The 16,341-nt window shown below is 42.3% G+C and overlaps 1 protein-coding gene across 2 annotated transcripts in view; it reads right to left on the reverse strand.

Moving 5' to 3' along the window:
- HDAC9 (histone deacetylase 9) overlaps window positions 1-16,341 on the reverse strand; it is a 1,057,517-nt gene that overhangs the window by 222,675 nt on the left and 818,501 nt on the right. For both annotated transcript variants that reach the window (XM_073677842.1, XM_073677846.1), the window contains one exon: window positions 4,754-4,816. In XM_073677842.1, coding sequence (XP_073533943.1) covers window positions 4,754-4,816 — 63 coding nt within the window. The remainder of the gene's footprint in view (window positions 1-4,753; window positions 4,817-16,341) is intronic.

A 16,341-nucleotide genomic window follows, 5' to 3' on the forward strand; every position in this document is an offset into this window, starting at 1 on the left:
CGGACAGGAGCAAAGGCCCACTAGTAACATTGCTTTTGGGGGCCCAGAGTTCAGCTACAAGCAAACGTTACATTACCCTCTGTTTGTATATAATAAACTAAGCAGCTTGTTGAATGAATGATGAGATGCTGCTTTAGTCTGCCCACATGTAGTCTGTACATAAGAGGTCCCGATTAGGGTCACCGTGAAGTGGTGGGACGGCTTTTGCATTTTTTTTATCAAAATTATGTTAACTAAGCACCCTATATTATTTTCATGCACTATTGCTAATTATATTTCTATCTTTGTTTTTTTCTGTTTTGTGGCCAGTGTGAACAAGCACTTACATACTGCGTGCACACCAACTTATATCCCAGTTAATTTCTTTAGGTTTTTTTTTCAGTTTGTTTGCACCCTGTGCATATAAAGGTGTGGCCTGCCTTTTCTTTGAACTGGACATTATATTCATGTGGTTCCCCATGTCTGTGTGCCAGCTAGCCAGGTTCAGTCTTTCTCAGCCCTTATCCACATGCATGTCACTTGACAAACGGTAAGGTTTTAAATATTAGAGGTTAGGACCATTCTGATTAGGGTCACCGTGAAGTGGTGGGATGGCTTTTGCATTTTTTTGATCAAAATTATGTTAACTAAGTACCTTATGTTATTTTCATGCATTATTGTGGTTTACTTATTTACTGCAGGGTATTTGCTTATTATTTTTCTATCTAGTAAATCAAATAATTGGGCCAATTATTGCTCATGTTGGGGTGTAAGTAGCTTACTCCTGCACAGGGACCCAGGGGAATTTACCTGTTCCCTTGTGGGTCAGCTTGAGCCTGTATAGAAATGCTCATTGATGTCTATTGAGGGTTTTCTAGACATGCTCTATAACCTGGGATTAAATTGAAGAAAAACACGCGATAAAAAACAACCCAATAAGTGTTCAGTAATGAAAATTAACCTTTATTTATAATATCATTAAAAATCAGGAATAGATATCTAGCATGAAGGGTGTAAATACTGTACATACATTGTTAAAAATCCATCATAAATAGGATCGACACGGTCCATAGTGTGAAGAAGCCCAAACAAATCCCATTGTTCTGTAGCCCAGTGTATCATGTCCAGTTCCATCATACTGAAATCCCACTAAATCCAACAGTGTAATTTGTACTTATCAAGGCACCAGGGATATTAACTCACTGCATGTATATATATGGACATCACATCAAAAAATCATCTGGTGACCACGCAGAGTAAAGGTGAGTACATATATAAGGGAGAGCATACCTGGGTAGAGGGCTGTACTCTATGGACTTCCACACATGGACCGCGCGTCCTCCCCTTTATTTTGTATGCTCTATAACCTGTGCAGAGATCATTGCGCAAGGAGGAGTTAAGCTGTGACAATAACCTATTATGTATATAAACAGAGGATCACATCATTCTCAATAGGTGATGGTTACAGTAAGGCTGTGTGCCCACGATGCGTTTTCTAAGCGTTTCCGCACCGGCAATTCCACCGCGGAAACGCTTAAAAAATGCTTGGTAGAAGGTCTGCTATGTTCCCCTGTTTCCACAGCTGTGCACATGATGTGGAAATTTCAGCTCCGGGTTATCATTGTGGAAAAATCTGCAGCACTACCATTAATTTTGCATAATCGTGGCGTTTTAGCCGCCATTGACTTGCATTGGACCGCATAACATCTGCATGACTAGACGAGCACATGTGGATATTATGCGGTTCAATGTGCGGATGGTACCTGGGTTTGGAGAAGAGGAGACTCTCCTCCAGATCCTGGTACCATAGTACCTGTAGTTAAAAAAGAATTAAAATAAACATATACTCAACTTCTGATGGCCCCCGGTCTCCTTCTCCGGTGTCTTCAGCTGCTCGCGGTGGTTAAAGGACCTTCCATGACGTCATTTAGTCATGTGACAGGTCACGCGACCGCTGACATCGGTGGTCGTGTGACCCGTCACATGACTAAATTACGTCATGGAAGGTCCTTTTACACCACCGCGAGCCGCCGAAGACACCGGACGCACCGTACAGAGAATTTGACAGCCAAAATAACTGTTTTAAACAGTTTTTTTTCTCTAACAAATGCATTGCGTTGGGAACATGATTTTGTGGCATTTGCTAATACACAAGCCAATATTTCAAAGATCTCAGAAAACCCATAACTGGTGTGCCATAAAATTAGTCTATTGTTCTTAGCAAATAAATTAGTAAAAGGAGTGAATAAGCTTCAAGCCAAAAGATCAAGTCTACCTGCACACGTTTCACACTAGTCGCAAATTTGCCATGCAAATTTTCCAGGAACAAATCTCACCCTGCAGACCTTTTCTCAATGTAAACTGACATGCAGTGCAGATTTTTAAATCCACAGCACGTCAGTATTTCTTTTTACAAAATGTGTCAAAGACTTCCCCCATGCAATGCATTGATGATTGAGTCCCTGGAAGAAGCACAAGCGAAACATTTGTCAGGGTGCAGAGAGCCTGCTACCTTGGTATTTCATATCTATTCACTTGTCACTTTGGTGTATGGTGCTTTTTTGGTTCTATATTCTATGGTTTATGCATGGAGTCAATCTGTAAGTCATTCTATAAAGATTTACAGTATGTAATTTGATGAAATTTAGCAATGAAATTCTCACCAATCTTGCTGTGAGCAAATACTCACTGAGTGCATGTAGCCATGGGGGATAGGTCATTATTATAATAGTTTTTGTTTGGAATAAACTGCCACTAAAAGTGTTGCTGCAAATAATCGTGTGCACCAAAATTGCGCAATAGTGTCAAGTTTTACACAATACTTGCCAAAACTGTGAGTGGTCATGAATAGAATGGGTGTGGTGTCAAAGTTTAATACAGATTTTTTACAAAGAGAAAATGGAGCATTTTTGGGTAGTAATTTTAAGCTCACACATGGCAGACTTAGATTTTATTTTCTATCTTTCAGATAATGTCAAATGTGACAAATTATTAAGGGATATATTAATTTAGAAAAAAATGGTGCAATTCGTTCCAATGTTTTTTTTTTTTTATAAACATACATACAAAAAGTCAGTCTTGATAAATTTGCCCCATAAGAATTTCCCATTACTATATGGAAAAAAGGCACTGAAAATAGGGGTAAGCGTTGTACAACCATGTCGAGAACACATCCCTTCAAGATATTCTAGAAGGTATAAATACATCATATTTTGCATTATCGCAAGCCAAGCGTAAGTAAGGTTGGAAGCCAGTAAGAAAGGTACAGAACGTATCTCCATGATCAGAATGAGTATATCAAAATGTGGTAGATGGTTTACATTTATATTGTAACTCACATACTCCATACTATACCCACGTGAATTGTATTCTGCAAAAATGGAAAATCCACAATAAGGGATTCACAGAGGAAACCGATGAGTAGTTTCTGAGATCAGATATTAGTATTTACCGGAGTATTTCTTCCTCTAGATAATCGATATACTTATGGGCGTATAGGGATTGAATTATTTGAAGAAGCTCAATGGCATTCGAGGAATGAAGTCCTAATAATACTAATATAAAACACCACGTACGGTATATGGTAATCACACAGGTGACCTCACCTTACTCTTCCGTAATAGTCAGCACTAGCAGCCATCAATGCAAGCAACTTGACATGGGTTCTTCATATAGTATAATAACATGAGGCAGGTGAATAAGGGAGCATAAAGGGTGAAATAAGCATGCATCGTTATAATGTGCACCATGTATGCTACCGCATATAGTACATACAGCCGTCATAAGCACAAAAGTGTAATAGCAGATGACAGACGGACACAGTATGGTGAGGAATTACCAATACGTCAGATCGCAAACAGTGGCCCTTATATACTAACTATGGCTATCCCACCTGTACCAGGTAGCGAACCCAGCCCTCATCATAGGCAACTGATAATATTAGTGATTACAAGGCCCACACCATCTACCGCTATTTGTAGTAAGTGTAACGTGTATGTCCTACTCACGCAGACTAGTATCGTGCTTAGAATTATTACCATCCATTACAAAACTGCCTTTCACATTAACTAATTGCTGCACATATACAGATGTATCAGCGCTGACTTGTTCTTTAGTGTTAGGGGCTGCACTGTATGAACTCTCAGGCATGATAGAAGACGGTTTACCTGCAGCTCTATGGGAATCACAGGTAACACATGATGATCAGAAATATATGTAAGTAATGACAAAACCACCTGTACCTCATCTGTCAATCAGATGGAATATAATGGTAAGTAACAGTATGGATATATATATACTATATCCATAATACCATCATATTTCATCTGGTTGACAGATGAGGTACAGGTGGTTTTTCCATTACGTACATATATTTCTGATATATATATGTACACACATATAGGTGTCCAGAGAGTTGCACATACACACACACACATATATATATATATAAATATATATATATATATATATATATATATATATATACACGCATATATATATATGAATGTGTCTGGACAATATATATAGATATTATATATATAAATATGTATATAAACACACACATATATATATATATCTATATATATATGTATAGATATATATCACAAACATATTCATTCCGATACATTGTATAGAGCTCATTGCGTTTCAATATAAATTGGTTTTATGTTTAACCATATAATAAAAAGAGAAGATGATGACAACTGATAAATTCCCATAAATGGCGATAATCATTAATAATAAGTTCTGATAAGATCATGCGGTGGTCTCTTACCTGGGCTGATCATACTATGCATTCTGTGCGGTGCCAGGAGCTTGTCACGACCAGATACCCCATCTGAGGAAAAACATGATTCACTCTCATAAATTGTCTGCAGCATATTCCAGTCACTGTGCGCAGTTCAGACACTTGAAAGCTTCATCACTCTTCTGCATGGAAGCGACCCCTCAGCAGTATTAACTCCTCCACAGGGGGAGGAGAAGGCACTCACACACTTTGACAATTATTCCATTTTTATACACATATTTACTGTGCTCACTCCCTTGATGGATGTGGCTGCAGCTTCTGCAAAGAGCCAAGTAGCTGCCTGGTATCACAGCCGCTGCCTGTCCTGAGAGCAGGTGCAACAGGAGGCTGGAGCTTTAGGGGTTTTCTCTGTCTCAGTAATGAACGGCAGCATGAAATAAGAGGATGAAAGCGTGAAAAGAAAGCTGAGGACGGATAAATATGTCCGCTATACTGTGAGAGGAACAATGAGCCAGCCAGCAGCACCCTGAGGAAGTGCGAGCCCTGTCCTGTATCTGTGCCTTTTCCTCCCTGCATGTGCTTCCTCTCTCTCACCCTCTCTGTTGCTTTCTGCCTGGCTCTACAGTAAAGTTGGCTAAAGCTGGTGATAACTCATTTGCATGTGAATCAACAACAGCGTCGTGGCCTACAGGCTCCAAAAATAGAACAATGGCCAGCCCGAGCCAAAAATAGGTCAAGCAGGGCCGAGCGATCGGAGCCTACATTAATGTATTTAAAAATAACACAGCAAGCACAGCTGTCTGGTCCGTGTCTTCAGAGGAACACGGCCAGTCCTGCAAGGTTCAGGGTAGTCAGTACCGTTACCAGAACCTAGTCCTGCTAGTCCGAGCAGAACAGCCCCTACTAACAGAATATACATCTATATATATCGCCATACAAGACATCCAGCTCAGGGGTGTAGCCGAAAGCTGCTAGGCCACAAACTGTACCAGAGCCCCCCCCAAACTATATGATGGCAGCCGGTAATGTCATCGCTATATACCTGAGAGACTGGAGGTCTGGCAACGAGAGACAAAAGATTGTCCAATAGAGGCGTAACTATACGAGTGTATGAGGGGAAACCAAGGCCCGGACTCAGCATAAGAGGAAAGTGCTATTATACAAAACCCCGAATTCTGAAGGCAAGAAAGGGGAAACTATTGTGCCAAACTAAATAATTTTACAGCTTTGCCACATGCCTAATCCTGCCCAGTCCTTTTTCTGCATCAACTCAGAAATGGTGACCCTTGTGAAGCCCCTTACTGTTCCCACAAAGTTTAATCACTTTTATATAACCCCCACACAGTATGACACATGCAAAATACCCCAATAAAATGCTGAACACACACAATAATACCCCCACAGTGCCCCCTTACGCACACAATATGATGCTGGCACAATGCCCCCTACATATGTTGATGCCCCCATACACATTATGATGTCCTCACAGCGCTCCTCATACATAGTCTCCACATGACCTTCCCACACAGTATAAATTTCCTCAGTGCACCCCACACATTATCATGCTCCAACACAATATAGGGGGCATTGCTATAGCCCCCTTGAAAAGGGAACCTGGTTTTACAGAGAAAATGTGACTTTGTCGTAAAAGGGTATAGCTTAAAGGTGTATTCCCATCTCCAAGATCTTATCCCAATATGTAATAGGTGTATTAATAATAATATTAGCAAATACTTCCAATTAGAACTGTAGTATAGTTTTTCTGATTCTCAACAAGCGCAGGACACTAGCAGGCAAGGAGTGGTGGGAAGAGCTGCCTCAAATATACCCTGTTCGCATAGGATAGGCCACGGAACCCAATTTCGGCACGACACAGCAAAAATTCGTGAAAGATCTGGCTGCGCCCCCCTATAGCCATGTGGAAACAGCAGAAAGATGCAGCAGTGCTGAGGAGTGCTGCAAGAGGCAAACTCAGTGAGATGGCCTGACATGAGGAGAAGCAGGGCAGTGAGCATGGTAATTAGGACGGCACTGAGGAGCCATGCAGGTTACCGCCGAGTAACACATTAACATATTAGCTTTTGAATAAAACATTAATCATCACTTCATCAGTAATAATCAAGAAACAGTAAACGGATTAGAAGTAAATGGAAAGGAGAAGGTATTTTACAATGGTATTTTTGCATTTATTTATTTATTCATTCACGTGACATAATGTTATGAGAGCGCTAAGAGAGCCGGGGCCGACAATGCTGGAGCGAAACCGTTGAGGGAGTATAAGCTTTTTCTTAATTTACTTTGGGGACTTAAGCATTTAAAAAGTGGTTGTCCAAGTAGTGAACAACCCTTTTAAGTCATTGTGGCTTCCCTGACATCACACATGTAGTGCACTATATAAAATAGAAAATGCCCAGAAAAGTAGTAGGATCTCTCTATGTTTACACAGTGCAGATTTAGCTTGCATTGTTCTTATTAAATTAGAACACAGTTCACACATGTAGATTGTAGTGCAGTCTTTGATGCCCAAAAACTGCAAATGTAAATCTAGTGTAAAGGGAAGCTAATGCAGATAATGCTGTAAAATAATAAAATAAGCATGATTTCCCTGTAAAAGCCCATACTTCTCCAGTGCTGCCTCTGGTATAGAGCAGTGTTGATGTCATTAACCCGTAACTATAGACGAGCGAACCCAAAGTGTAAAATTTGGGGTTCGTGTCCGGTGCTGAATCTAAAGAAGAATGATTGGCAGCATGTTGACTAAGGATGGTTAAAACAAATAGGAATGATTTTCCTAGGATAAGGTTATATGGCATTTACGAGAAAACCCCATAGTGATTCCCAGTTTAAAGTCTGCAAAATTGGAGCCCCCAAACAACACCAGTCTGTCAGCAAGTCACATTACAAATTATGGGCTGTGTGCATAAAACCATGGAAGTCTGTTTTACAGTTTGGGAGTCCGGGGAGGAGAGGGAAAGAGATTTCCCAACTCCAAAGTTCGGGTCCCTATTGATTTCTATGGGGTTTGGGATTAGATTCAAGCTTGGGTAGAGTTCTGGAACCCAAATCGAACTTTGGACTAAAGTTCTGTTGAACCCGAACCTCCACATGTCTGCTCATTTCTACCTGTAACCACTACAGCCAATCACTGCCAGCCCTCTAACCGAAGATATGCAAGGGACAGCGGAGAGGCAAAACTGTAGCAGTAGGGGGATCTATAGTTATTTTACTGCAAGTCCTAACATCTCTGCTACTGAAAATAAATTCCAGTCATTTTTTTTTTTAATTTAGGCGCTTAAAAGTGCACCGATTAAACGGGATTTTACAAGTATAAGTATCTAAAGAAGAATGATTGGCAGCATGTTGACTAAGGATGGTTAAAACAAATAGGAATGATTTTCCTAGGATAAGGTTATATGGCATTTACGAGAAAACCCCATAGTGATTCCCAGTTTGAAGTCTGTAAAATTGGAGCCCCCAAACAACACCAGTCTGTCAGCAAGTCACGTTACAAATTATGGGCTGTGTGCATAAAACCATGGATGCAATGCTCTTCTCCCCCACACAAATTGCATGCTAAGTATGTGACAAAAAACCTATGGTTAGAACATGTCATCATCTTGTCTCCTCACTCACAGGCAGTCACCTCTAATAAGATACCGGTGAGAATCCAGCCAATGGGGGACGACCGTGCAGTTCAGACCTTTACTGGTGATCTGGACTCATAGAAAATCCTGTAGAGACATTTATGCTAATGTTATGTTCACTCTAATTATATTGTGACACTCACAGCCTTCACCCTGGGAAGTGGGGATTAGTCGGAGCTACGTCAGATGTTGGGGGCTGCAGTTGTGGCCCGGACCAGGTCCGTGCCCAGGGCGGTCACAATAAAAGATGTATAATGGGCTTTCAGGGTTGAGTGGTAATTTTCCGACTACGCCACCTACGGTTCCCGGTGATGAACACCGGCGCTGTTTCAGTCCACTGAGGCCGGTGTTACGGACAGCTAAGATGGGACGACTCCCCGCAGGCGGAGCAGGCCTCAGGGCAGTGTGAGGAAGGATGGTGGGTGCAGTGCCGCGCAGTAAATAACAGGCTGAAGCGGGGTGTGAAGTCATCCAGGGTTTTTACTCACATTAAGATGAACTTTAGCTGCAAAGCTTCCCTCTGCTCCTCGCGGCATGCTGCGGCCACCAGGAAGGGGGTCCAGCACTTTCCAGATAGATCAGGAGCACCTGTCGAGACCCCTCTGGTGTGTGTGTTCCTCTCCTTGGTGAGTTCTCCCACTAAGTCTCCACTTGACTGCTTGTGTGGTTAGAACTAGATGTAAGGCCGGGTCCCACTGGATGAACGCAGGTAGAGAGGTACAGGTGGCGTATGCCGCTCCGTCCGTATCCCTCCTGGGATCCACTAAGCCTCCGTGCTTTTCTGACTGAGACGTGAAGTAACAAAGTCAGATATCGGGGGCCGATAAACCCTCTTGCAGCAGGAGTCCCTCTGACTAGGCCAGAATAAGAAATACAGGTGGCATATGCCACTACGTCCGTATCCCCCAGGGATCCTTTTGCCTGTGGAGCTTGTCTCCTCCGCTCCCCTCCAGGCCTTCTTAGGTCAGGACCTTGACCGGGTAGAGACAGTGGTTAACTCTGACCCGCTCCTCGTCTCAAGGCCAGAGAACGAGGACCGTGTATCTTCAATAGGCTGCAGGTTCTATCAGAAAGCCACATTCAGCGATGAAGATCACAATCAAAGACCTTGAACTTAAGATGGCTGAAGATTAAATATGAATGAATAAGTGTACTCTAAAAGTGTGTCCTCCACCCTCACCCGCTACATTGGTTCCCCCTATCTTTGGTTCCCCCCATCTCCTATATCCCAGGACAGGGCAGCACCCTGGTGCATTTAGGCCTCCTACAGGACAGGAGTGGTGTAGTGTTGAATGGTGAAGTAGGGTCCTGAGAAGTGCTCCATCCTTACCTGGAAGAGGAGATACCACACCTCTACTGAGGTGCAGTACCCCTGTGGCGACAGAACCCTCAGGGGCGCCACAATATGACATGGGAATAACTCATATACTTGGTCATTGCACAAATCCTAGAAAAAATAAAGCTAAACACATTAATAAGTAAGTTTATTCTTTTAAGAAAATGCAGAATTTGAAGGAAGTGTCCATCTGTATGTCTATCTGATCAGCCACCATCTGTATGGAAATCTAGCAGCAAATATTTGCAGTGCCTCCACAGATTAAATAAATTATTACACAGAGCTGAATGGGTGATAACAAGGAATTATTGGACCCGTGGAAGTTCTGGTTTTTGTACCTGACCCAGATTTTATTCCAAAGTTCGGTTCAGGTACCAGAACTGTACCCGAACTTGATCAAGAACCCAAACCCACATTGAAAAGAATGGGGACCAGAACTTTTGATCTGGAAAATTTTTCCGCCAGAACTCCGAACATTGCAACGGACTTCCGGGAGAAGTCTGTGTTCGATGTTTAGCCCCGGACACTAAGTGTCTGGTACGAACCCTCAACTTTTCAGATAACATATTCCTGACTATCAATCCTCCATTTCAAACAATTGCTCCCTACCAAAAAAAAGAGGAATTGTCAACTAACTCATCAGCATGGTAAAGATATTAGACATCTTCGTAATGTGCATCAGTGTCTGGAACTGCTGGTGGTAGTTTGTAAGGTGCAAGAGGGTGTGGCGCCCCTGAGGCTTCAGTCGCCACAGAGGTACTGCACCTCTCCCAGAGGTGTGGTGTCTCCTTCTCTCAGGTAAGGAGGGAGTGCTGCCCGGAACCCCAACACCTGCATCCAACACTACACTGCTCCAGGCCGGCTGGAAGGGCAAGATGCAATGTGTTTTCCTGCTGAGTCTTGTCCCTGGCTGGAGCGGGGGGAACCAAAGGTAGGGGGAAACAGTAGTGGGTGTGGGTGGAGGAAGTACTTAGGGGGAGCACTTTGGTAGGAGTATATATAGGGAAGCCATCTTAGGGTGGCAGTTCAGTAAGAGGTTAGTAGAGGAGAGCAGTTCAGAAGAACAGCTCAGGACAGTTCAGAAGAACAGTCCGGGAGCAGAGTCTCACTAGGAGCTCTGCTCCACAACCAGGGCCTAGTGTAGAGGCCTAGGAGGGGAGCAGGGAGTAGGCTCCGTTCTATTGAAGGGATCCTAGGGGGTACGGTGAGTGCAGGACGGCACCTGTACGCCCTGAATCTGTCAGAAGACAGAGGGATCGTAGGCCGCAAGAAGGGGACCGGCCCCTGGCCCAGTCGTGTACTTCAAGTCCCGGCTGGAAAAACCGGAGGCTCCTGGCTTATATAGTCAGTTGCCGAAGCCTCGTTCTAATCCCCGTGAAGGTCAAGCAGGTCTGTGAACTCCGACGGACAGGAGGGACTTCAGAGCACCCGAGCAGGATTCAGAGTGGGGAAGCGCAGGGCAGGAGGGAGAAAGACCCAGCGTGAAGTCAGTCTAGCTAGGAACACGAGAAAGTGGGGTTCTGTCAGGCATTCCTAAATCACCTGAGGAAGAACTGAACCCCTGCCTGGTGAACGCAGTGCGACGTGGGAGGCTAGCACCTGTACAGTGCACCCGTGGAACCGTCATAATAACTGTGAGTAAAGACTCGGATGACTGCACCGTGCTGCCTCTGTCCATTCTTTGATCTGCGCCATCTCTCTCCCTGCACTACAATGCCCAGCGCAACCACCGTCTATCTACACTGCCCTGGAGCTTGCTCTACCTGTGGAGAGCCACACCACCCCTGCTGCCGTAACACCAGTTCCAGAGGACTGCTCCGCAGCGGCGGCTCCCTTTAGCCGCAATCCACAGGTGGCGTCACAAACTTTCCAAACCCCTATAATATCCCCCCTTTTTACTGACCGCCTGGGTCACGGACAGGGCCAGGCACCGTGATATCCCCCATACCGCATCCATAGGCCCGGCTGCCGAGTACCCCATGGCCCAGGGGGCGCGTCAAGGGACATAAATGTCTGGATATGTCGAAAGAACTAGTGAAAAGCTATTCATTAAAGGGGTTGTCCATTAATATAATACTGATGACCTATCCATAGGGTAAGGCGTCAATATCAAATTGATGGGGTCCAACATCAACCAGCAGAAATCTCCATCAGCGCAGCACTGTTCCCTGTGTAGCAGCTGCACAAAGGCCGTTACACATTGAACAGTGCAGTACAGCTCTATTCAATGTTTACATCCGACCATCGCACGCTGAAGATAATAACAGCTGATTGGTAAGATTGCTGAGTGTTTGACCACTACAGAACTGATATTGATGACCTATTCAGAGGATACATAATCAATAATACCCTTTTAAAGAGCTTAAATGATTCCTATGCAAAATTCAAGGTGTTCTGGAGTTTCCCAGATGCAGCCTGAGATGCCATTATATGAGGCTGCCAAGTGCCAACCATTGGTCATAGACATACTGGTCTATGGTGGCCGCTCAAATGTGTTCTCCATGTTAGAGAAAAGAGGAGCAGTGTAGCAAGAACAGGTAAGTAATCACATGTACTAAAATGAAGAGATGCTTACATGGTGTCATTCTTGATGAAGTGCTTATTCATTTTCTTGATAGATTGGCATTCTAGAAGTGCAATACACACATTCATTTATAGTAAATATTTCCACTATGTCATAAATGCTTAAAATGGTAATACCCAAGAGTATTTCTGTTCTCCATGCTTAGTGTGGCACACACAGAGACACAATGCAAAGATTAAGTCAACTTCTCCCCTTTTTATCTGTTTCAGGTGTGATTTTCATATTGCCCACATCTGTTACTTGCCACAGGTGACTTTGAACGAGCATCACATGCTTGAAACAAACTTGTTTACCCACAATTTTAGAAAGGTGGCAACAATTTTGTCCGGCCCATTTTTGGGGTTTAGTGTGAAATCATGTCCGATTTGCCTTTTTTTCTCTCTTTTTTTACTTGTTGTTCCAATACACACAAAGGAAGTAAACATGTGTATAACAAAACATGTGTAATTGCAATAATTTTCTGGGAAAAATACTTCATTTTCTGGAACAATTTTAAGGGTGCCAACACTTTTGGCCATGACTTTATAGAGATCATGGTGCCCCATCGCAAAAGTTTGGATTTCCCCGAAAATAAAAATAAAATATTCATCAAATAATTGCTCCTAATTGCCTCTACTAATGACAATTTGTGTCCCCACCTACTACAATACTCCTTTCATGGTATATACACAGTATGATGCCTCCCAATGCAGTATGATGCCCCAATGATGCCCCTTTACAGTGTATGATGTCCCCACAGTGAATTCCACCACACATTTTGTTCATGGCTTCCTGCTCCACCGTTATGTCAAACTCTATGTCCTGAGGACACAGATACTGTTGAAATCGACTCAGCACACATGATAGTTTGGCATTGGACCCCCAACTCACAGACCCCATACCCTTTTATGTTTTCTTGCAGTCCTTGAAATTGCTTCAGTTTAATATTGTGTCCTTCCAACCTTAAAGGATTGTGCACCCTTGCCTTAGAAAACACCTAAATATTCTTTGCCCCAACTATCACAGAAAGGCCTTTAAACTATTACTCAGTGAAAGGCCTGCGCATTAATAAATGTGGGAAAATAAATGATGTTTTTGATGAACTTCAAGTAAAATGCTTTTGTGGCCTGTTTGTGCCAGATTTTAGTTCATGAAGCTGACAGGTTCAGAGACACTGTCATTTTATTCAAGGATGTTTTTTTAAAATAATTCACCATTTTTAAAATAATTCACCATTTCACAGTTAAATATGAGGAAGAATTAAGAGGTAAGCATTTAACAGAGCTGAATTTATGCAACATTTTCGTGTGCACATTGATAACGTGATGAATTAAAATAATTGTGTAGGTTTCACTTGAAAATATAAAAAATACACATTGAAATGAAAATCGACTATGCCACAGAAAAGTCATCTCAGGTACATCTGTAGCCACTATGTCATTCAGTACCCATTTACCAAAACAGGATAAAAACACGTTTAAAAGTTGGCTGCCCTGCTGGAAAGAAGTCTCTTGCTGCCTTATTCTTAAGAAGGTTCTTTATTATCCACTACCCATTTCGACATCTTTATCAAGTGTAAAAAAAACAACAGGTTACACACATTGGTACATGGAGATAGTTATAGACCAAAATGAGCGCCAAAAAAACCTATGGCACCACCCACCAAGGGGTTGGGATCCAAATTCAAAAGAGGCCTCGAAGACAGGAAGAATTGAGAAAAAAAAAGTGTGTAGAGTACAAGAATTACTACCATGAAGACTTGATAGAACACATAAAAAAGAGAGTGTCTTACTATAGAAAATAATTCCATACCACTATTTTCCTTATTTGTTTCACTCACTCCCACAATTTTTTGTTATTATTTATTTTTATATATACATATATATATACAGTATATATATATATATATATATATATATATATATATACACAGGTATATATATATATTTATGTATTTATTTATTTTATTTATATTTTACGTATGTATATATACACAGTATTTATATATATATAAATATATATATTTATATTTATTTTTATTTTTTTTCTTCCTACCTACTTCTTTAGCAAAACTTCTTTCTCATTGGCGACTTCAAATGCAATCTTGCATCCAAAGCGGAATTGCCCATTTAGTAGTTTGAACGCCATCGTTGCACTCACACTCTCCTTCATACTTCTATCAGTTCAGCCTCCTTCAAGGTTAGCCACCTGTAGCTCTGTGTTCTCTCTTCACCAACTGATTCTCCTTTTGTCCTGTCCATGTCCTCTTTTTTTCCACGTCGTTGCTGTTGCACAGCTTCTGGATACCAACAGTTGCAGTAGAAACTTCACAGAGTAGATTACATGAGATAAGAAGCTTTTACTTCTCAGATCATGAGTAGTGTTGAGCGAACATGCTCGACACTGCTCGGTACTCGCCCGAACACCACGTTACTCGGGATGTTCGGCGAGCACCGAGCATTTCCGGGTTACTCGGGCGGGAGCTCGGGTCTCCGCCCTGCATGTTTGGCGCTCTTTACAGAGCCAATGAACATGCAGGGATTGCCAGCCAGTCACTGTAATGCTGCAGCCATGTTGGTTGTGGGCATTACAGTGATTGGCTGGCCGCACAGCGTCACTTCGAGTATTTAAAACCGGGTGCCGCCATCTTGGACACAGTCGCTCCGGATTAGACAGTGGAGGGATAGCGCTGCTGATTTAGGGAGAGATATAAACTGCGAAATAGTTAGTGTACGGTCTGTAAAGGCTGCCAGAACAAACAAACAGTCCTTTTCAGGACTAAAATCCATCCCAGATACTAGGCAGGCAGGCTGTATAGGAGACACAGTGGTTATACCAGCAAATGCTGCATTACAGTCCTGTGTGCTCCTGTTGCTGAAATTGCTGGACTTAGCACCAGGTGTCGGGGGCCAGGAAAAATCCTTTTTTTTTCATCTAAATCCTCCTTTTTTTTCCTCCTTCACACTGTACAAATACCCGTCTTATTAACCTTTTGGTGTGTCCCCCTCCCCCCCCAAAAAAAAAGCGTGTCTCTGATTTTTCAGACACAAATATAACTGTTGAAAATAGTCTGGTGTAGGCTAGAGAAACAGAAGTGTTGTTTTGCACTTCCATGGTTCAAACCTCTGTATTATCCATTTTGGGCCATTTGTATATAAAAAAAAAACAGTTTGAGTGTGTCGCTCACTGTTCAGCCGCAAATATCTCTATTTAAAAAAGTGTGGTATACCCCAGTAAACAATAACTGTGGTTTTGCCATCCCACGGTAAAAAATCTCTATTATTCAGGTTTTGGTATATTTTCCGTAAAGAAAAACAGTAGTGTCTCCTGACTGTTGAGACACAAAAATATATCTGTTGAAAATAGTCTTGTGTAGGCCCGACATCCCAGTGTGGTTTCGCAGTTCCACGGGTCAAATCGCTGTACTATCCAGTTTTGGGCCTTTGGTATCTAAAAAAAAAAGCAGTTTGAGTGTGTCACTCACTGTTCAGCCGCAAATATCTCTATTTAAAAAAGTGTGGTATACCCCAGCAAACAATAACTGTGGTTTTGCCATCCCACGGTAAAAAATCTCTATTATTCAGCTTTTGGTAGTTTTTTCCGTAAAAAAAAACAGTAGTGTCTCCTGACTGTTGTGACACAAAAATATATCTGTTGAAAATAGTCTTGTGTAGGCCCGACATCCCAGTGTGGTTTCGCAGTTCCATATGTCAAATCGCTGTACTATCCAGTTTTGGGCCTTTGGTATCTAAAAAAAAAAGCAGTTTGAGTGTGTCACTCACTGTTCAGTCACAAATATCTCTATTTAAAAAAGTGTGGTTTACCCCAGTAAACAATAACTGTGGTTTTGCCATCCCACGGTAAAAAATCTCTATTATTCAGCTTTTGGTAGTTTTTTCCGTAAAGAAAAACAGTAGTGTCTCCCGACTGTTGTGACACAAAAATATATCTGTTGAAAATAGACTTGTGTAGGCCCGACATCCCAGTGTGGTTTCGCAGTTCCATGGGTCAAATCACTGTACTATCCAGTTTTGGGCCTTTGGTTTAAAAAAAAAGCAGTTTGAGTGTGTCG

This window comes from Phyllobates terribilis, unplaced genomic scaffold (genome assembly GCF_046119375.1).
Source record: "Phyllobates terribilis strain yellow unplaced genomic scaffold, ASM4611937v1 Scaffold_4__5_contigs__length_816908805, whole genome shotgun sequence".
NCBI classification, from domain to species: Eukaryota; Metazoa; Chordata; class Amphibia; order Anura; family Dendrobatidae; genus Phyllobates; species Phyllobates terribilis.